Here is a 23,096-nt window from a genome sequence, read left to right on the forward strand (position 1 = left end):
ACTATACTAATTTTCAACACTAATCCTTTATGGGATCTGGAGTAGCGTGCTACTCGCCAGAAAAGCGCTTCAACACCCATCAGGGGTAACATGTGCTATATGAATGCAAAACTTTCCTCCCCTTCTATCCCTCAACTATCCTTCTCAATCCAATAACTAAGTAATACCCACCACCTAAAATTACTTTCATATTTCACTATACTAATTCAACACTAATCCTCTATGGGTCCCGGATTAGCGTGCTACTCGCCGAAAAAGCGCTTTGACACCTCGGCAGGGGTAGTAAGCGCTATATAAATGCAATTACAATACAATAAAATACCTTGTTGACTAAAAGACACAACCTTGTTTGGACTTACTGTGGGGGCTGCTTGTGCTGCCCTGTACGTTGGTAGTATTTTATGTGAGTGCAAGCAGGCCTCTTTGCCCACAGATTGTGCATTGGTGCAGTCTGGCAGACCCTGCTTACTACGGCCTCATCTAAGTCTGTGTAATCACTATACTATACGATTCACACAAAAGTCCTGGGCTCCCGGCAAACACCAGCTCTCCTTTGACCTCTGACATACTGAAGACACTGTAGTAGTTCTACCAGATTCTCACCCTCTATCTGTTGGCAGTGTATTCTCATTGATTGGGATACCCCCTCCTATCTTAGAGGTGGGGGAACGTGTCCACCTCTCGGACCTCCTGACTCACTGGAGGGAGCACAACTCCCTGGCCTCATTTAGAAGCAATTGTACAGAACCACAGGGTTGGTGGAAAGGTGGTCCATAGCTGTTGGGGTGGCATGAGAGGTCACTACCACTGGATTTGAACGAGACTTCTGGTTCCCTTTGAGTGGCATTTCAAGGGTAAGCCCCCATGGTTAAAGATTAAGATCCTAATCCTCTAATACAAAGCAAACTGGACCGCTATTCTAAAGCAGGACCCCCTTGGTATAGGTGGAAAAAAATACCCCAACCATACCGGACAATGCAGCCCTGCTATTAGGTATTTAATCCTCACAGGAAGTCATTGACACAACCAATGGCCCATGGAAGAAAGTCTCAGAGCTTGGGGCTGTGGGGAAATACTTCAATTGGATGGAGAAAAAGACATGGAAAATTATGCTAGAATGAATTTTGTATACTTTTTGGGCTTTCCGGAGGGGGTTGAGAGCTCCAACATGGGGGGCCTTTCTGTCCAATTGGCTGCGGACCTCGCTCCCGCTGGAACAGTAGTTGTCATGCTTCATTATTAATCGCACACACAGGGCTTTAACTCCCAAACCGGTCCCTAGTGCTTCTCCTCATCCTGTGATAGCTAATTTTTTCATTTCCTGGATAGAGAAATCATACTAAAAGAGGTCCATTGCCTGGGAGAGGTTCGATATGATAATAGTAAAATCATAGTTTTCTCCGACTGTTCTCGAGAGGTGCAGGGACAGCGGCGTACTTTTAAATCCGTTAAGGTTAAACTGAGAGCCCTCCAACTGAATTACATGTATGTGGTTGTTTCCAGCAAAGCAAAGCAAAGTTTTTTCTATCACTCTCGAGAGGAGGCTTGGACCGGGCTGGAGGAGCGACACCTCGTTAGAACACCAAAACTGGCCGTAATAGTGGAGGTACTTCATATCTGAAGGTGGTGTAGCCCAGGACATGCACATATCACAGAAGGAGCCTTGGCAGAGAGGAACTCCACAAATGGTACACCGATGGGAACAGAAAACGAGACTGTCCTTAGACAACGAAAGAGACACACCCTTACTACGTAAAAAGTCAAAATTGGCTGATGGACACAGTGGTCGGACTCCCTGTGCCTCAGATGGAGATAAATCCTCAGATACGGATGACCCACATCAACTAGCCAAAGACAATGAACTGGTAGAGTGAGAACAGCCCGGGAATGAGTCCCCCGTTAAGAAGAATACAATGGATGAAGATCATCCAGGCAACTGAATGGTGGCATCAAATCAATGTTGCAATTCCTGGGGGTTACTGGAGCCTCTGCCTCACCCCTTCTGACCTACAGCTGCTCCTCGGAGGAGAGAATGTGCAAATTATTGTGATTTTTGCAAGAGTTTTTGGGGACTGAATAGTTGGGGGAGTTGGGCTACAGACCTCCAATAATCCCTGTTGAGTGATTTGTTGTCCTGTTATAGGGCTTTACACTCTCAGAGGGCCTTGTGGGGTAGGGATCGGGGGAGGATGCGACCCATGTTCGGGGGGGTTTCAAAGTTTACCCTTTTGGGAGCGACACCACAGCTGCACCAGCCTGCACATGGCCCTTGTAAGGGCTACACACACCATTGTGATCAACAGTTAGGGATTGGACAGTGAATCCCTCCTATGTTGTCCTAATATCAGATGGATATGAAACTGTTTGACACCAAGACTTTTTCAGTCCTTTCCTAAAATGTCAATCTCCTTGAGGACAAAATTAGAGGGCCTGGTAGTCCAATATTTTCAGACGCCTACAACCTAATGTGATACCCATCTTAAGAGAATGCATTGTAGATTCTAAGGGTGAGGAGCCTACATCACTCTCGCACATGCAGGATACACTTCTGGGTTAAGGGGTTTAGCCAGCCTGAACAAGATAGATCCACCGTTCTATTTGTCTAAACTATGGAAGACCCACTAAGAAAGGTACGTGTAAGAATGGTGGCTTTGAGGCAGAACAGATGTTACGCTGATCAGTGTTTATGCACCGCCTCACCTACAGTCCCCCACAATAGAGTAGCTAGCTGAGATATTATTGGAGGAAGATTCTCCTCCTCCATCCTAATGAGCAGAAATCTTCTTATTAGTCTGAGGCTCATCAAGTGTTCTCCCGTCTGGATTATTTCTTTGCTCCGGCGGGGAAGGTTGGTAATATACACAAAGCAGAATATTTGGCTCAGTGTCTTTCAGATTACTCCCCTGTGCTGGTGAAACTGGGTCATACAAGTAGGGAATGATCAAGTTGGAAACTAAGAGGGATATGTACAATGAAGTGGCATAGTGAGGCGTCAGCCATCATGGCTTAACACCTCACTCCTCCACTTCTGAAATGCAAGACTGCACCATATTTACAATGATATGGTGCAGCCTTGCATTTCCCCCTGCGATGGCACTACACTTAGCAGTGTAGCGCCAACACAGGCACCCTTGCACCATAGTGCAATAGTGCAAGGGTGTCTGCATGCAGGGGAAGATTGCTTATGTGTAGAAAGGTGTCCCTTCCTGCACATATATAATCCTGAAATGCCATTCAAGGCAGCACAGATGGAAAAATCAAAAACGAGGAGAAATAATGCATTTCTCCTCCTTTCGCCAACTTAAGACCAGGTTTTACCAAAATGGATTAGGAAAAGACTGTCATTGTTTCCCGTTCTTCCTTTTTGTTATATTTATATCTCAGGAGAGAGGTCACAGAGAGGGGTACCGAAGACACGGTCTGGCAAACACGATTTACGTTACAAGCATCCTTGGTATGTGTTTCATGATGACAAACGAAGAGTAGAGGAAAGTGTCTGGGGCTGTAGGAAATCTTTCCTCATATGTTTTCCCTTGTTTTATATTTCTTGATAGTGTCTTGTCGTGAATGTGCCACCACCCTCTTCTCTCTTCTGAAGCCTGCTATTCACCTTTATTGTTTCAGGTAGGGGTTGACATACGGAGGGGTTATTTATATGTGTTAATGTTTGAGGGAGAATAGACAATTGAGTAAATACCACACACACGTTGTTTTATTGTATCCATCACAGATCTCCCTCCCCGCAGTTCCTACCCTTTCCTTCCCCGCTCAATTACCTCAACAGTCTCTGGGTATTCATAATCCAGACTTGGGGTGGTTCAAAGGTGGGCCCCCTTTGAGCATCAGCACGACCCTGAGGATTCGGAACGAAGGAGCCTGACAAATGGCCATTCTGAGTATGTGACCCAGTGGCTATCCTTTTCACTGGCCTGAATGTCATTAGGTGGATTGGCCAGTTTTACAATCATAGTAGGGAGCGCTAGCCCCTACAATGGGGAGTTTACCTCAGAGATGGCAGGGTTGCCGACGCTTTCTCACTCTTTGGACAAATCTGCTCATATTACAGAGATCTTCTGTGTCCAGCTTTTCTGGAGGGATATTTCTTCACCTTTGCTAGCACCAGCCATCCCTGTTTTTTTCCTCACTGAGGCAGTGGCAATATGGTTGTCTCGGAGGGAGCCTCTAAATTATTATCTCACCATCTGCATTTTCATAATTTATTTGCAGTCTGTTATTTAGAAAGGCTCCCAAAGAGAAAGCCTTTATTTGTGGCTTAAGCTCATGGCCCATTCACTGCTCCTAGAGGTTTCAAACTCAGCATTCAGTTTTCTTATCTCTCCATGAGGCAAGACCACTTATCCCATTGCTTGATATCGTATTTACCGCTTTCAGACTCTTAGCAGTCCACCAGTGCTATCAAGGAGTAATCAAAATGTGCATCTCAATACCTCCACCATGTATCCCTTGCTTGTATTATCTGACATTGCTGCGAAAATGAAGCAGCCTCTCATATCAATTTCATTTAGTCAAATCACATCCTCATGACAGCTGAATACTATGAGCTTGAAAGTCAATGGTATGGTGGTGATGTCAGGGAGGGCACTGCAAGCATCAAAGTTAAGCAAGTAGTGTGCTCACTAGTCAACGCCTTCAAATTCAAGTCAGGAGCTATGGTCTAAAGTAGGCCTGGGCGGCAAATTCCGTTCCGCTCGCGGAATTTGCGTAATTTGCGTAATTTCGCGTTCCGCGGAGATTGCGAAATTGCTCAAAAGTCTGCTTTCCGCGATTTCGCGAAATGTTTGCTTGTTCGCGTTCTCAAAATGCATGTTCGCGAGATATTTCTCCTCGAGCACGCAAACAGCAATTGCGAACAGGAAAAAAGCATCGCGAACAAGCAATTCCGCGTGTTCGCGGAATTTCTGCGTGTTTGCGGAGATTTTTTACCGTTTCGCGGAGAATTGCGTAACGCAATTACGCAAATTCCGCCCACCCCTAGTCTAAAGCCTATCTGATCTCCGTCCCTCATCGTTGGTCTTTCTGACTGGAGCTGGCTGCTTCGCTGTGCCAAAGACCATGTAGGCAGGATGCCTGAGAGTAAACATTGTCAATATCCAGTGCCCAGGTCTGGAGACTGCTATCGAGCAGTGCAAAGTGGGAGGTAGGAGGAGCAGTCTAGCGGCCTATCATACAGGCTCCTCCTGGCCGCCTCCCACCAATTTGAGATTTTTTAATTCCATGTCATTTCCATAATATCTTGTTATGCTGGAATATGATGTTCCAGAATTAGCGTTATTATGCAATGTAGCAACAAAAAACTAGTGCGAGCACATAGAAAAAATGTGAACATCACAAGTCACAACCCAAGACTCTGCTGTTTGCCGCATGTGTATACTGCTGAAATATAGTATCAAATGGCAGTTTTGCATTTCATGTAATCAAGCATAATTCAAATAATTTTGCAGACATTTTCATAAGTATCCATATCCAAATTCCTCAAATATCACAAACATTCTCTAGGGCACACGGGCTAACTTAATTTTTCCACCAGCGAAAATATATATTTTCATTTCTTTCTTATTCTACTTTCAAACAATTTTTGTAACCCAATATTGGTAAAGTACGTTATCAAAAGTCTTATTTTTCATGTTGATTTTACTATTGATGAACTAATGTAAGACTGCTAAAAGCTAGTTAGTAAACAAAATACAAAAAAACAGGCACCATTGTCATACAGCAGCACTCCCTAGCTTCTATGGTGGAGTATATGTTGTGATGAATATCAGCATTCTGCAACACATTATCAACATTTAAGTGACCATAGATGAAGTGCCAAATCTGTGATGAAAATGATTCCCTGCAATGAAGATTTACTTTACACATATTACTATGTATTCTTTTGTGCTTATCAATTTTTCAACATGTGACAAACAGAAATATACTGTATGTGTATTACATGATACACATGAATAACAAAAAAGGTGTAACACTGTCCAACAAGAAGAGGAATGCAGGAAATCAAATAAGTTTCCCCATCCACCCTGCTCACATTTATAATGTTCACGTCCGACACCTTATCCCTACACGAACACCATTCCACACCCAAGTGTATTGCAAGTGTAGACTCATTTTACTTGTTAAAGAAGAGGTTTTTTTCTCGAATTGTGTAACTTGCTCACTCAAGTTATATATGTCTTACTCATAAGATGCCATATTAAGCACCTCATAAAACCATGTAGTAGTAGAGGTCACTGTCGTAGTTTTTGTAACCATAAACGTCTTATCCTGGCTATGGCCATAGTTGTTGAATGCCTGCACTGGTGTGTAATCTCAGGGATCTCTAGTATGTCATGTAATAGTACAATGTGCAACCCAAAGGCGTACACAATAATAACACAATTTTGATTTCCTAGGAAATGTGTACAATGTCAACTCTATTGCATCTCTAACACACTGCATCTGGACTCACTATGGCACTATGCTCGAAGACAAGTGTTCCTGAAACAAATGATAAAATATCCCACTTTCAAGCTTATGGCCCGCAACACTTTATAGCACTAGGTGAGTATGTCTCTGCAGTCCGTATCGGAGAACTATGTTAATAGTTGGAACCCCCACTGTGTTCTTATTTCGCTGGCTGTGGGTTGTGAGAAACAAGGTTCAAGTAGGACTCCATAAACAGCTGAAGCAACCCCCTTGCCTCTTGAATGATACTCTAGTTTGTAAGTATCTGACATCAGCTGATTGGTGTCGTGTAATGGTTATCGGGCCAGGGCTGTCTCAGACAGTGAGAGAGCTGTTGGTAAATCCAGAGCTGAAAATCAGTCAGGTAAATTCCTGTTGTTGTTCTGAAGAGGACAGGAATAGCCCATAAAACAAAAGTGATCAATAAACAAAAATCCTTTCAGATAAACCAAGAAATAATCAATCTTTTCTATAGAAGAGGTGTGGCGCAGGGGCCATGGTGGCTGACTGCAGGGCTCATGGTTTGATCCCCAGTGCTGGAGGCCGATCAGCTCAGCATCATGTAACTCTAGGCAATAGTTTATCTCCCGACAGCCCCCAGCGCCTTGAGACCCTTACGGGTGATTAGTTCGCGCTTTACAATTAATGCTTTTTCCATGGCTATTTCACTGTTATTAATTCTGCAAGGATGGTAGAATGCACACACATTTTTTACTTTCTTAAGTTTTGTGATCCTCAAAGGGTTTTTGTTGCAGGGTGCAACCCCTGTGCGCGTTCTGTCCGTTTTGTGCATGACGTATACTGGAATATGTGTTGGACCCACATCTGGCCATAACCCAGTATGCACAGCCATGAAATACCTACAGGTGCCCCGCAGCACGGGACGCGCCAGTACTTGGAAGACAACTTTCCTCCTTCAATACCAGATCGTCGCCGTGAGGAAAACGGCTTGAGGAGGCAGAAGCAGCTCTCACCTGCAATTTCGAACCGCCGTGAGGGGAACGGCTAGAAAACTACCTTTCCCAGCAGCCCCCACCTGGCCTCTGATGTCATCTGGCAGCGCCGGGGGATTTAAAACACCTACAGGTCCCCCGCAGCACGGGACGTGCCAGTACTTGGAAGACCACTTTCCTCCTTCAATTCCAGATCGTCGCCGTGAGGGAAACGGCTTGAGGAGGCAGAAGCAGCTCTCACCTGCAATTTTGAACCGCCGTGAGGGGAACGGCTAGAAAACTAACTTTCCCAGCAGCCCCCACCTGGCGCTTGCCTCTGATGTCATCTGGCAGCGCCGGGGGGATTTAAAACACCTACAGGTGCCCCGCAGCACTGGACGCGCCAGTACTTGGAAGACAACTTTCCTCCTTTAATACCAGATCGTCGCCGTGAGGGAAACGGCTTGAGGAGGCAGAAGCAGCTCTCACCTGCAATTTCGAACCGCCGTGAGGGGAACGGCTAGAAAACTACCTTTCCCAGCAGCCCCCACCTGGCGCTTGCCTCTGATGTCATCTGGCAGCGCCGGGGGGATTTAAAACATCTACAGGTGCCCCGCAGCGCGGGTCGCGCGCGGGCAGCGCCCGGGCAAAGCCCGATCCAAGGGCGGGCCCGTCCTTGCCCGTCATCGCCAGAAAGAGCCAGGGCTGGGCTACCCCCCTAATCCATGAGTTCCGATGCTGATACATAGATTTGTGATTAAGGTACTGTGATCACCCCTGCTGCATGTACGTGGGAGTGTTTATCTATTGATTAAGACCTCTGGACTGACTGCTGACATTGTCGCTTAGTCTGTGAGGATTACTACTATTATACACGGATCCATATAACGTTCATTCACTAATCCACAACGTCAGTATTGATAAAAGGGTGTCATCGGGTGGGAAAGCCACTTACTTGACAGATTGGGGTGTCCTCTGAAATAGTGCGGAGGAGGCTTGTGTAGGTCCCTCAGTCTTAGGAGTTTTGCCGTCGCCTCACCTGAATCTACCTGAAATTGGGACTCCTAAACGTCCATTTACTCTCTGTTAAGAGGCCGCTTAGCCGGCGTGCTGGAGCTAAATCCTGGACTAAGGGTGGTTCTATTTTAAACATCTGATGGGTCCTGGTGTCAGGGGTTGTGTGCATTATTATTGCTAATAGCATTCTGTGTTTTGTATTCTTCAATTGACTAACCACCTAACATTTGATTATGGCAGCTAGTCTTGAAATAACTGGGAGAGGCTCTAATATTGGAGTTCTTGGGACCTTAGATAACTTTATTAAAAGAGCTACTTCGGTTTTGGATAAAGAGATTACTTTAGCGGAACGCCGTGTGTCTCTTGAACTGGAGCACACTAAACGTTCTTCACTGGGGAGATTGGCCAGAGTTCCATCCCCGGTTCAATCTTCACCTGTTGCCCAAATTCAGTCTCATTCGGCTGAATTAGTCCTGTCTCTATCTGATCAAACTGATCACCCAGCAATTGCGGGATTACCACAGAGTACTGTCTCAAATTCTGTGACATCACGAGTGTCTACGAGATCTACTCCGCATTTGTTACCAATTATATCTGTGTCCTCCCCCCAGGTGCTCACGTAGGTAAACGTAAACAGGGTGGAGGCTTATTGAGACAGACAAATGCCAAAGTTGGTAAATTAAATAATGGTACAAAAAAGGGAAAGGGAAGTATAGTGACCCTCTAGATCCCCCTACAAATAGTCCCTCCTCGGGTTTGGTACAGATACCGTCATCCAACGAAATAGGGGATGTTTCACCCCCAAATCTGGGTGTTAGATTTTGGGAATAAATGGGAAATTTGGTTTCATCAATTGTCTCTCCATTAAATGAGCGTTTAATGTGTATTGAAGAAAAACTGCGAGCAATTGATACGAGGGTGGGCTTGTATGGCGACGCGGTGAATAACCTAATAACAAAGATGGAGAATTTATCCGCACCAATGTTGGTGCCATGTCAGCAATCCTCTCTTAATAACCCAGGGCTACCAGTTGTGCAAGCAAGTGTTCTACCATCTCCTAATAATATTATTCCTATTGTGAGGTTGGTTGATGCACCTGTTAATTCTGTTGCAGGAGAAAACATCATATCACATGAGAATAGGGGTTCCCACCTTCCTGCCTCTAGAGTTGTCAGCTCTGGGAGCCATTTGACTAGTGCTCGAAACGCACCTAAGCCCAACGGGGTCCTTCTGGACTTACCTTCAGATTGTGCACCCTATGTAGTGGTTTTGTCTGGGGTTCCAGAGCTTGGTAGTAACACTCAGGAATCCTATGATGAACTTAAGAACAAATCATTACATTGGTTGAACAAACATAGACCCCTACCGCTACATGTGTTTGGTGAGATCATTCATGTGCGAAGAGTAGGTTGGGTGGGGTCTCGAAAGAAGGATTCTACAGGTGACTGTATTGTCCTTAACTTTAGAAACAAACGAGCCGTAAAATGTATTTGTGAACAGGGAACTGAGGGTAGGGCATCATGCATCAAGTCCCATCCTCTCTCCTATTTTTACCCCCAGGGAAATTATTTGGGTTGGCAGAAATGGTTGGCCCCAATGATCGATAATATGGAACGAAATAGGGGGTGGCTAAATGACTGTCTATATAACATTCCCACATATAACCGTTTTGGAGTTTTGGATCAGGTGGATTGACTTTGCCCTTTTATAGGGAGCCCAGAATCCAAAGTTGGGATGGCTTTTTGTGACGATGGGGGTGGTAACAAGTTGGAAAATATTGACGCCAGGTCTCTTGGTAGTTCCACAGGGGCCATTGGTGATGTAGATAAGCCGGACTTTGTGATCCCTATGTGTGAGGAGTTGGGTCTGGCAAGGGAATCATCACTGGGTGAAGTGGTGCTGGAAGCCTCCATACAGTCTGTGGATGCTCACCCTTCGCTAGGACAGAGTAGTTATTCTTCCTTGTTCATGTTCGCTTCCTGGAATATTGCAGGTCTACAGCGTAGACTCCCGGTAGCAGAGGGGTCAGACTTTGTGGAGGAGTATGACATCTGGGCTTTTCAGGAGACATGGGCTGTTGAACCAGACCACCGCATAGGTTTTTTAAATTTTTATAAAGCAGCAGTGAAAGGAAAACTAGGTAGGCCTTCGGGGGGGCTTACTCTTTGGGTCAGGCAATCAACCAACTATAGTTTGGAGGAGATCCCCACAAACAGTTCTGATATCCTCGCTGTCAAACTACACCGTCCTGCTTTAAAGGACATTCTTATTGTTAATGTATATATGCGAGGGATGCCAGGGGGTCAGAGTTCGAAAACTTTTGCTGACTTTGACTCCCTTTTTGATTCAGTGGGGCATGATTGTATTACGATCATAGCAGGGGACTTCAATTGCACATTTGAACCTCTAAATTATGAAGGGGGAAATATTATGGATGAGGAGGATGTCGAGTGGAATATTCCTCCGCTTGATTTACCACCCATAAAAAGATGGTCTGAATCGGCCGTGCAATTGCTGGGCTTTTGTCTGGAACGTGGCTTTAGAGCTACAAACGGTCGCTCAACGTCAGATAAAATGGGTAGGACCACCTTTGATAATGGTCTGCATAAAAGCAGAATTGATTTTATTTTAATAAAGATTGAACACTGGTCCATTTTGGATGACAAGATGATTATTGAACGTCCCGAAAGTGATCACAATCCCCTGCTTCTTAGTATTAATCTCACTGTAATATCAGCTGGAAATGAACCAACAGTGGTGGCCACTGCGGACGCCCTACTAACAAATGATCTTCGTAGAGTACGATGGGCAAGAGTGTTTGATGATAGGGAAGCTCTAGAAAGCATAAGATCAGAGGTTGCAATGTCATTGGCCATATTGCGATCTTTTAATACACAGGCGGAAATTAATGATAGCATCTCTAACATTCATGAAGATCTATTTCTAAGTCTGAAATCCCATTTCTCTAACCCCACCAGAACCCAGAAAATAATGAGCCAGAGTAGAGATAACACATGGTACAATAAGTCGTGCCGTGAATCTTATAAACTCCTGTCCCTGGCAATTAGGTCCAAACTAATGCCTAACATTAAGATGGCCAGGCAAAACTATAAGAAAGCTTTGCACTGTGCCAAAAAAGAATGGGACGAGCAGCATTGGAAAGACCTGCTCGATGCTAGCAGACTGACAAACTTGGCCAAGTTTTGGCATATTGTTAAATGGGGTAAGGGCATTCAATCACAATCCCCCGCAAACTATGTTTCTCCAGAAGACTGGGTTAATCATTTTGGTGCTCAGTTTTCTGTACCAGGGGCTGGGTCTGATTCCTTGCTGCCAGACTTATTATTGGATTTTAACCCTAGTTCTCCAATAAACAAACAATTTATACTGTTTGACAGTAAGGAGGCAGAGGATGCCCTTAACAAGGCCCCCAGTGGTAGGGCATCGGGCATGGATCGCGTTCCAGTGGACCTCTACAAAAATGATACTGCCAATTGGGTGCCCTATATAGTATTTATTGCAAATGCAATGGCTACTGGGGCATACATCCCAGATTCATGGCGGGGAGCCGAGATCTTGCCAATTTACAAGAAGGGAGAGCGCTCCAATCCAGGAAACTACCGCCCGATCAGCTTGATCGATTGCATACAAAAAATAGTTGCAAGGATGGTTCTCGTAAGAATACAGAGTTGGATGGAGCTTGACGACATATTGTCCCCACTACAGGCTGGGTTTCGACCATGTGTAGGCACTATCGAGCAAGTTTTTAGGTTTTTATTGATATATTGGCGTGCGGTGAGTTTGGGTGGTGGTACCATCTATGCCGCCTTTATTGACCTCAAGTCTGCGTTCGATTTGGTGCCTAGGAGTAAGCTATGGAGGGCATTGAGTGAAATGGGGATGCCCTCGGATTTATTGGCCCTAGTTATTAAGCTACATGAAGGAAACTTTGCACGCGTTTGCTGGGGTTTACAAGGGCAGGTTACAAACAAATTTACCGTGTCACGTGGGGTTAGACAGGGATGTGTCTTAGCGCCAACACTTTTGTTGTTGTTTATCAACAGGGTAATGGAGTATTTTTCTACCTTTCCAACGGATGCTCCATCCCTGGATGGCACCAAAGTGCCATTACTTATGTTTGCGGATGACACTCTCTTATTATCTAAAACCCAGATTGGCTTAATGGGTAAATTTGAAGAGTTTTGTTTCGCCAACGATCTACAGGTTAATGTCGACAAAACCAAATTTATGATCCTTACTAAGAACAAGCAAGTGGATGGTTTTGTAACCATGAATAATATTAAGTTAGCCCAGACTAATGTGATGACCTATTTAGGAATCACATTAGAGTCTAAATTAAAATGGAAACCCCAGATTGATGTTTTTTCTCTCAAGTTCGCCCAGCTGACAGGGTGCTTAATTAAAGAACAGCGTCTGTCCCTGACCAAAAGGATAGGTCCTGCCCTTAAAATTTACAATTCGAGGATCAGTTCTGCAATCCTGTATGGAGCAGAACTATGGGGCTTCTCTGACCTATCCATGTTGGTTAAGGTTCAAAACAAATTTCTTAGAAATCTGATAGATCTCCCTGGTTCTACCCCACTAAAACCTCTCTTAATGGATCTGGGATGTTATTCCATTGAGGATGTGGCACGCTATAGGCCGTTGGCCTTTTGGCGGCGGATATGGATTACTCCAGAACTTGATTTATTTGCCAGGGCAATCCTGGATGTTAGATCAATTGCAGGTTCAGGAAACATCCCATGGTTTAAGGAAATCAGAACGTCCCTGGTGGATATGGGGATGAGCAACTTGTGGTCTGATCCCGCTAATAGCCAATTTCCCTCAAAAAGGGTTTTTAAAGAAACATACTGAGCATTAGTGTGTCACAAATATATAACAAAGACTGTGGCCACCTCCCTGACTGGTTTATTTTTTTAACACAAGATCGTCCCCCTTATGGAGGACTATTGGGATATTATTACTAGGTCTTGTGATCGCAAATTATACCACCAATTCAGGGTTGGTAGCCTTCCAATTAAAACCTTTACTAAATCTTGGAACGGCATGCAGGATGACGTCTGTAAATGGTGTATGGGCCATAAAGAATCTACTGCCCATATATTTTTTGTATGTTCAGCCTATATTGCGCCACGTAACAAGTGCCTGGTACCCATTTGCCAGAATCTAGGTACACGAGTCTGTTCTGAAGCATTGAGAATTCTGAGAACTAACACTCAGGAACCTCTGGTTATAGCGGTTGCTAAATTTCTCGGTTGGATGTGGATCATTAGGGCTGGGAACATTCCAACAACAATAACTTAGTCTGGGGTCTTCCGGATTGCTGCTAATAGAGATGTTTTCTTGTTTTCTTATTGACATTTGATGTCATTTAAATTGATAATACTTGTGTGGTTTTTATTTACTGAGAATTATTTTAATAATTCTTATTTTTATATTTGCTTTTTTTAAAAACAAATGTTGGGTTTTATTGTCTGGAAATATGTTCTATGAACAAATTGGTTTATATTGTATGAAATTTTTAATCATGACTGATTGTCATTTTATCTGTTCTTTTGTTATTGTCATGTCTTTTATGATGAAATATCGAAATTAAGACTAATGAAATGAAATTAAATGAAATCGACTCACTAATCATTATGGTACAACAATAGTTTTCATTGATAATCCATTTTTTATTTCCTTCAGTTTAATCCGTAATCCAAGTGTATTCGTACTTCTATTTTCAACCACACGTTCAACATTCGCTTAAACCGGCTTCTCTTCAAAACACACAGGGATTCACCATTCCTCATAGTGCAACATTGAATAATATAACCCAAATGCATTTTGGGCAGGAATGCACTGTATCTATGAGATATGGTGCATGTCCGTCCTTTTCCCCTGTGATGGCTCACAATAGGAGCCATGCGCCAATACAAACTCCCTTGCACCATGGTGTAAGGGTGCCTGTGCTGCAAAAGGACACCTTCCTGCACAGGAAAGAGTGGTAAGAGCAGATACAACAGAGACTGGACAGCAGAGCCTCAGTGTGCAGGGTTAAGACAACAGCAGCATCAGTCCAAAAAATGGGGGTGACCACTTAAAAAGAGGCACTTTCTCACATATAGGTTAAATTTCAACAGCAATGAATGACACCTTTTATACAGTTTTGGAAAGTTAGCTATTTGTTGTCTGCTAGAGCTCTCAGGAGTTTATAGAAAACTATGTGAAACATTTTTCAAGATACAAATTGATTTTTTAGAATTGTATTCTTCCTCATGCTTCTTGGACCAGAGTACATATTTTGACACCACAAAGAAAGCATATTTGACTTTTTTTTATTGCAATAAAACTCTGTATAAATTCCACTTACTTGCAGGCTATATCATTAGCTGCCACACTTATAATGCAGAGTCCACCATGACAACGCGTACATTTGTCCAATTCACATTTGGTTCCCTCATATCGGGGAGGACACACACATTCTACATTCCCATTATCAGAAATTGTGCAGGATTCCGAGTTTACACAGTAATGATGGCAAATATCTGCAATGAAAAGAAACATTGCCTTTAGACAATTGCAAAAGTTAAAATATGGAGGGTTAGTGGGAAAAGTGGAGATTGGTTCAAGAAAATATATTTAATGGTAAATGCATTTAGGTAGCCATCAAATAAAGGCAAGTAATAGCGTATTTCATATGAAATGTAAACCGTGCCACACATTAAAACATTTTTAAACACTCCTCATATATTTCTGATATTGCTGAATGGCTAAGAAAGATATTTGAAATTTCAGCTAATGAAGTGATAAAGGGGCAAGATTGACCATGCCTCAGATCTCAGATTCAGAAACAATATTCATGCATATAAACCTAAGGATGACTGTCAGATATGTGGTGTCAGAACACTGATCAAATTGGCCATAATTACAGCTTTCAATCCTGACAACCGTGACATATTTTTGGATCATGTGCATGAGAACTAAATGGAAGACTTAGCCTGGAAGTGGAAATGTTATATCTTTATAGGGCTATGATAGATTCAATTTACAGTTTCTGCAATAATAATCAGCAATATATATGCTGTTTACAAAACAAATAATGAATCCAGTCTTAGGCCTATATTCTATTAATACAATAAAGAAAAGAATGTGTGTTTAGGTTAAGCCACTCGTCAAAGACATTGAGAATTAATTTTAGAAACTGTCCACTGAAGATTGATGTAATGAAGTGCAGAAATAGCATATAATTACAAATGGTCAAGCCATACATCACTGTATGTAGTTAGACTCTGTTGTGCAGATCGTCACAGATTGTGTCATTGGTGGGCTGCTGAAAAGAGATCACATTACTCAGGCATTAACTGATTTATAATAGCTCCCTGTGAAGCAAAAGGTTGTCTATAAAGCCCCCTGTTTAATGCACAATAATGTTTGTTGATGGGCGAAATTCCCTCTCGCTTCCCACTTCACTCGTATGCTCAGTAGCTCTCTCCTATTTGTCATCCAAAGCTCAAAAGATCTAGTGTGGGTGAGAGCGCACTTTCTGCCCTAAGACCTCAGTTACGGATTTCCTTTCATCTCACTTTTAGGAAAAGACTAAGGGGCATATTATCAAAGACGGCGTTAAAAATTATCGCCGGTTTAGCGGCAGAAAACTGCCGCTAAAGCGGCGATAGTGGGCTTGATAATATGCCCTTGAGAATTAGAACAGAAGTCCATGTTCTGGTGTGAACATGGGCTTCTATTGGAATTCTCCAGCACATATTATCAAGCCCATTATCGCCGCAGTTTTCTGCCGCTAAACTGGCGATAATTTTAATGCCGTCTTTGTCATGGTTCTCAAAATAACGGACTAAAAGTTACTACAAGCGGAGCATTACATGTCGCCATTCAGTGTTCGGTCTTTCACAATAATTGGTTGGTCGCCTTTCTGTTACCAAGTGCTGTGTTTATGTGTTAAACTGGTACTGAGGAGGTGAAACGTTTGCTCTGACAGTGTCAACATGACTACAAATGAAAGAATACTGAAGTAATACTATCACAAAATGTGCTGCAATATGTTGCATGACTTAACTTTTCTTGAGACATAAGTTAGTAACCCTATAAAAAATTATTTGGCCTACCCGATGCATACTTCCAATGGCCCTGCTTATAATTCTCCTATGTCAATAGTAGTTAAGAAATGTTTCTTCTAACTGAGAACCCTAATATACATGCAAGTGAATGGGGTCTATCTGGGACTAGATGAATTTCTGAATATGAGACTGCAGAGACACTACTGTCAGTTTGTCACTATATTTGGGATGTTTCCAGCATTTTACTTCAACCGTGAAACAGTTTCATCAGTTGCCAGTTGGCCTCTGCATCTCGTCCAAGACTGTTTCTATTTTCCACCATGCATTACATAGTTTTTTTGTAAATAATTTAAATGGGTACATATCTGCTAGGGGTCTAAGATCCCCGGTGACAAAGTTGACTGTCACTAAAATGAGAAGTTTAAGTAGAGAATGGTTCCTCCTTTTCAGATCTGTCAGCACAAATGAGGAATATTCACTTTTTGCAAATGTTTATCTGCATCTGTAACTGACAGTTGCGAAAACACTCAACTATGCTCCTGTTTCTGTCTCGATGCATTTCTAGGACTAGTGTGAAAATATGTACAGTGTGCTCAGGCAAATTCCACAAATTTAAGAATTCACTCGACAGCCTGGTTTGTAGCAAGGAACTTTACGAAGAAAACAAAACTGCATTAAAAAGATATTAACATTTGGAAATATTAAGGTAATCTTGTAAAGTAAAATGTCTTAATGCTAGGGTTTCCCGTTTGATTTTAGTCCCCTCGGCTGAAAAGAGTGCAAATAAAAGTAAAAAGTTTATACGAAGAACAGTAATATTGTTATCTGAAATATTTAATGCTCACTCTGAAAATATTTAGAGGAAAATGTCAAATTAATTTCATATAGCATTGTCCTGGTAATGACATATATTCTGTACTCCTACTTCTAAAATGTTCTTTAAATAAAACATCTTTTTTTAAAAAAATACTCTAATTAAGGCAATGTAGCTTGCAGCAGAACGCAGATTATGGTGTTCCAAGATGCATGATTTTGTTTACTAAAAACTAATTTTGTTTCATCGAATACACATTTTCTGCACCGACCTTAATACCTTTGGATATTTCTTACGATATTGTTGCCATTATTTTATGTTGTCAGTACATTTCGGTATTACGTTTAATTTAAAAAGCGGTGTACTTTCCTGTGTAAGTTTTTCTTCTGTTACACAAATAATCACCAGCGCTTCTTCAAATTTAAATTATTTAGCACACGGCACTAACTGTAAACTCTGGCTGCCGAACGTTGATAATCTGCAATAACCTAGCTCCTTGTATTTACTTCTATATCATGCGCAGGATATGATTATATTAATGAGGCAGCAGCTTTAAAAGCCTCACATATTGAATCATTTATAACGATATATACGGAATTAAATACAGGACACATAAACTGGAAAATATTCCAGGCGTAGATGCATCTTATTATCATGGTGGAGAATTGGAGACCTCCTGTTGACGTTAAAAATGTTGCAATGCAAGTAAAAAGAAAGGGGGAGCAGAAGTGTGAAAACTAACAAAAAAAAAAAACATAGGTATTCGTATTTTTTAACTGCTATGTTTTTGAAACAGCAAACATACAACAAAACTCGATCATGCTAAAGTCACAATACATTCTTATTAGCATGTCGATAGGCTCTTCTTTATTTTAAGTTCTTTATTGCCCAGTTAAGTTGTACTCAATATATCAATCTTAGAAGTATGGAAGGCTGAGTTAGCTTGAAGATCACTACCGTTTGCAGAGATGATTGTTGAACATCCTGAGGGACCTCCCAGGAATATGCATTAAATCGCTGCAATACATTTCTGTTTGATCATATTTTTTTTTTAAGCATTTCATTGCACAACAAAACATAGGGGCATATTATCAAGCCAGGCGATAAAATTATCGCCGCTTTAGCGGCAGAAAACTGCCGCTAAAACGACGATAATGGGCTTGATAATATGCTCTATGGAATTCCAATTGAAGCCCATGTTAGATGTGAAGGACATCTAACATGGGCTTCAATTGGATGGTTGCAACATCAACAATCTTTGCACTTTGGTCTGAGCAGACTGAATTTGTAGTATCTTGGATATTATTATAATAACCTACCTTCACATTCCAAATTGATTGTACAGCCACACCTTGCTTGTGATCAGATATCATTATTCCTTCAACGGAGTTTTCACACTGGAAGCACTGCAGCATTACCTCATTATCATTGCTAGAATCTTGATTTTGTATTCACTAGATACATTATTGGTGTACAATTGCACTCATGTAATGTTACATTACATGGTCCACGGTCTATTTTTGTCTTGTATTACTAAGGTTACTAACAGTAATTAATTGAGTAAACATTAGGATTTACATTTACAATGTATAAAATCAGACAGTCACTAGTGCATGAATCTTCTGGCTAATCAAGTTAATTTGTTAGTATGTTGAGAGCAATCATTCTTTCTATTCACCTATATGCCAGTCATCTTAGACAACAGAAGTCTCACTCTACTCTAAGGGATTTTCCTTGAATGGTCAACCAAATTATATTGGATGCAAATCGGACTCAAACTCATTAAAACAAGGTTAGTTTTAAAACCATGTAAGAAGCTTCAATATGGAATCTTGTGCCGTATATAAACGTTGAAGGCCATGAGACAACAAGCGATAAAAGCAGTTATCCCCTTTGACGACATTTGGTTCCAGGATGGTGGAGCCATTGCCAAATCAACCCACAGGGCTACTTTGTCATTGGAGCTGATGCTGGTACAACAGCTTGGCAGGGGACCCCAAATTAAGCACAGCCACCCCAATTCATCCCCCACAATAGTTTGCTTCATGCACAACCAGCAGCGGTCGGTGCAGGTAAGCATGGCAGGGTGTGGAGGTCGGGTGGGGGGGGGGTGGCGGATGTCGATAGACCACAGAATAGGATTTATTTATTTCTTTAATTTCCCCTATTCCGTTGTCTGTCGACTCACCCCCACTTCGCCCCCACCCTGCTTACCTTCACAGAACGCCGCTGTGCAAATCTGTCTGTTAACCCATTGTGCAGTTAGCAAAGACAACTTTAAACAAAATGGTTCAAACCTGTTTGAATCTCACTATTGAGTCTCATGCCACTTTTTGATTAGACTCTTACAATGCATCAGAGCTCTCTGAAGCAGTTGTAAGGCATAATGTCCCTGCTAGAAAAAGCTAAAGAAACAAATAAAAAATAGAAAAACAATATGCAATGCAAAGTTTGGGTTCACTGCTAGAAAATGCTTGTCAACCAAAAAATGTAAACAAAACAAGCATGAAGTTCCTAACTCAAGCCGAACATTGAAAGGTTATCATTTATCAAGATGATCATTTATCAAGAATAGATTTGTGTCCAGGGAAAGATGAAATACCTGAGAAATTTAAAGATATCTATGCAGACACTTGTGTTGTACACATCCCCTCATACAGTCCAAATGAGTGTACTGGAGGCATGGAACATGGTAGCTCATTTGCGTGATATTATTAAAGATTACGGGTGCCATTTATAAAAAAATATTGCAAATTACGAACTGAGTTGTTTACACCTCTGCATATATATCATTTAAAACTGTTGCGCGTCAAGTACACCTCCGACATTTTCTGCCAAGTCCCACTTCCACATTGATATGTAGAATCGATATGTGTGTGCGCGTGTGTGTATGTGTGTGTGCTTCTGTGTGTATGAGCAGGTGTGCGTGGGCATCTGTGAACTAAATGCATTTAACGCCACCTTTGACCACCAAGCGTACTTCTTTTCTGATCACATTTACAAGCTCCTGACGGTGCTATTCTTCTGTGACAAGGTTTTCAAATCGCGCTTTGTACATCTGCCCTCACTGCATGTTTCACTTTGTCAGGATTAGCTCTATTCAGTTTGAGCAGAGGACTCTTTGCTGTGTTTGACAGCTAGAGATGGCAGTAATGTCACTTTCAGAGATAAGAAGATTTTGTTCTATCTGTTATTTGTCTGACCTTTAGAAAGGGTAGACATTTGCAGAGATTTAAACTTGGCATTGTGTGATCAGAAGGTGAGGATTCAACCTCCTTTTCCAAGTCTCAAAAATGATTATGGCATTAAGAGCGGTATGAGACAGTATATTTAGTGAAATGTATACAATACTTTAGATGTCACAAGTTCATGAAGATCGTTGCTTGAAAATGCAATACTTTATCGATCATAATAAACTCCCTTCTGCAACCACCAAATAAGAAAAAAAGCAACCATGAGTAAAAACATGAGAGTTTATTAAGTCAGTGCTAATTACATTTGATAAAAAATATGATGACCTTTTTGCTGCATTTATTCTTTTCATCCCAAACACACACAAAACTTTACAGTAAAATGTTATAGGGAGAAAACTGTAAAATCTTATTTTTCTCTTATTGACTTATGGTATTTTGAATACTTTGTTGTATTTGTCAGGTGTTTTCTGTTCTTCAAAATATAAATCAGGAAATGAATAAATTGTACCTCAATTCAATGAGCGTAGTTTACAAGACATTTATATACTGCAATAGGTGAATCATTTATCTTTCCCAAAGCGCTGAGATTTTTGTTAAATTTCATGCGCAGTGTGTAATCGAAACAAATTGGAAAGAATACTAACATTTTAAAGTTACTTAAATTAGATTTTAAAGTCACAAACACTGTTTGATAGCCAAAAAGTTAAATGGATGAGCAGAAGATTACATTCACATGCTCGTCGAAACAAAGACACATCGCTCAAGATTATGAATTTACTTCAATAAACTTTATTCTTGTAAAAACTTAAAAAAAAAAAAAAAGATTATGCTACCAACCAGATTATAAATGTATTTGCCAAGTCCCCTTTTGGCCTTATGTTAACAGATGAAGCAAAGTCACCTTCACATAGAGCAAGGTTGGGGATCTCAGGTCCACCATTTGACGATCAATCTTGCCCATTAGGAGCTGTGCATCCAATTCTGCTTCCGCAATATTAGTCAAATATTTCAAAGAGTTATTTCTAAGGTTTTCAGCTGCTCTGCTGTTTTCAGTATGTGTCACATACTAGATTGCCACAACCTTTTTAAATACTTTACAGCACTGAGGAGAAAAATGCATTTTTTTGGGGGTGAGGGCAATCTTAACCACTAGAATACCCAGCGTAAGTTAAATCAGTTGCACTGAAATGAAGTGAAATGAAAAGTCAAAATGGCAGTAAACTAAGCATGCAGCCTCTGCGGTGGTGGCCCTAGACATGTTTGAAAGTCTACTTCTGTGGGTGGCACAAGCAGTGCTGCATGCCCACTGGTAGCATTTCATTTACAGGCCCTGGGTTTATAGGCTACCACTTTGCAAGGGAATTACAAGTAATTCAAATATGCCAAACAGGTATAAACCATCATCACATGTTTAGAGGAGGGAGCCCATGTACTTTATCAGTGGTACATTGCACAGAGTCCTACAGCCAACAAAACGAGGGTCAGAAAAATAGGCAAAGAAAGTCAACCCTTTTGGGATAGCCCTGTAGAAAGGGTCAGGTTCAACATCAAGGTACTGCAATAACTGTTTATAAGGGATACTTTCATTACTGCAAAAACAATCTTATCACAAGCTTTACTACAGTCTCCTTGAAGTGGAATGATATAAATGAACTTTGCAGTGGACAATACTTTACAGGAAACAAAATATGTTCAGGTAACCCGAATTCAGTTACTAGAGGCATTTTCTTTGTGATAGCAACTGAGAGAAGAGATAGACGGCAGACTATATCACCCAGAATCACTTTGTGATGGTTTGCTGTGAGAATACCAACCTCACTGCGATGAGCCTGAATAAAGGTGATAAGGTCTCCCACTGCACAGGATGAAAATCTCTTCTCCGGGGGGGATTCAGGCTTTGCTGGCAATTTTGAGGATAGCTGTAGATCAGGCTACATAGCCCAGAATTCCTGGGTGAGGTTGTGTCCTGAGGAAAAGACCCACCTCACTTGGGTGTTACTGACTTAAAGTGCAAGATGCCACCTGCTTTCCCTTGAGGAAAAGACCATCTTCATGCGCTGTTGCTGACTATTATTGCCAAGGAACTCTTCTGAGCAGAACATGAAGTCAACTAACATTGTTATTCTGTTATTCTGTTTGAGCTGGCAACATTGAGTACAGACCGAAGAAACACCACATCACCCAGAAAACCCTTGGTGATACCTCATTTTCAGGAAAAGACTGCCACACAGGGCAGTACCTGACTTAAAGTACCAAGGACTCTCCCTGTGAGTGATGCTCTTCGGCACACCTGGGAAAAGCCCATGTCAATGCTACACCTTTAGGACTGGAAGAAGCAGGTAAGGGCCACCTCTCTTTGCCCATTGCTTGAGCTATCATGTTTTACTAAGCTCATGGCAGCCTTTCAATTACACCAGATTAATCATAGTAATTATGGTCATTTTATGTTAATCTTTGACAAATTATTGATCAGTTCTGTTCTCCTAATTAACGTAATTTGGGAAAAAGAAATCCTATTGCACATTCAGCGAACGTGAGAGGCCTCCCATGCTCATCATTTGAGTTCTGCTGCATTTAGCTCAAAATGCATCCTCAC

General features: G+C 41.8%; 1 protein-coding gene across 1 annotated transcript in view; it reads right to left on the reverse strand.

Annotated features, from left to right (window-relative positions):
• Positions 1–23,096, reverse strand: part of LRP1B (LDL receptor related protein 1B) — a 3,634,433-nt gene that overhangs the window by 91,768 nt on the left and 3,519,569 nt on the right. The window contains exon 86 of the mRNA XM_085647014.1: positions 14,788–14,962. Coding sequence (XP_085503140.1) covers positions 14,788–14,962 — 175 coding nt within the window. The remainder of the gene's footprint in view (positions 1–14,787; positions 14,963–23,096) is intronic.

This window comes from Triturus cristatus, chromosome 3_2 (genome assembly GCF_964204655.1).
Source record: "Triturus cristatus chromosome 3_2, aTriCri1.1, whole genome shotgun sequence".
Lineage (NCBI taxonomy): Eukaryota > Metazoa > Chordata > Amphibia > Caudata > Salamandridae > Triturus > Triturus cristatus.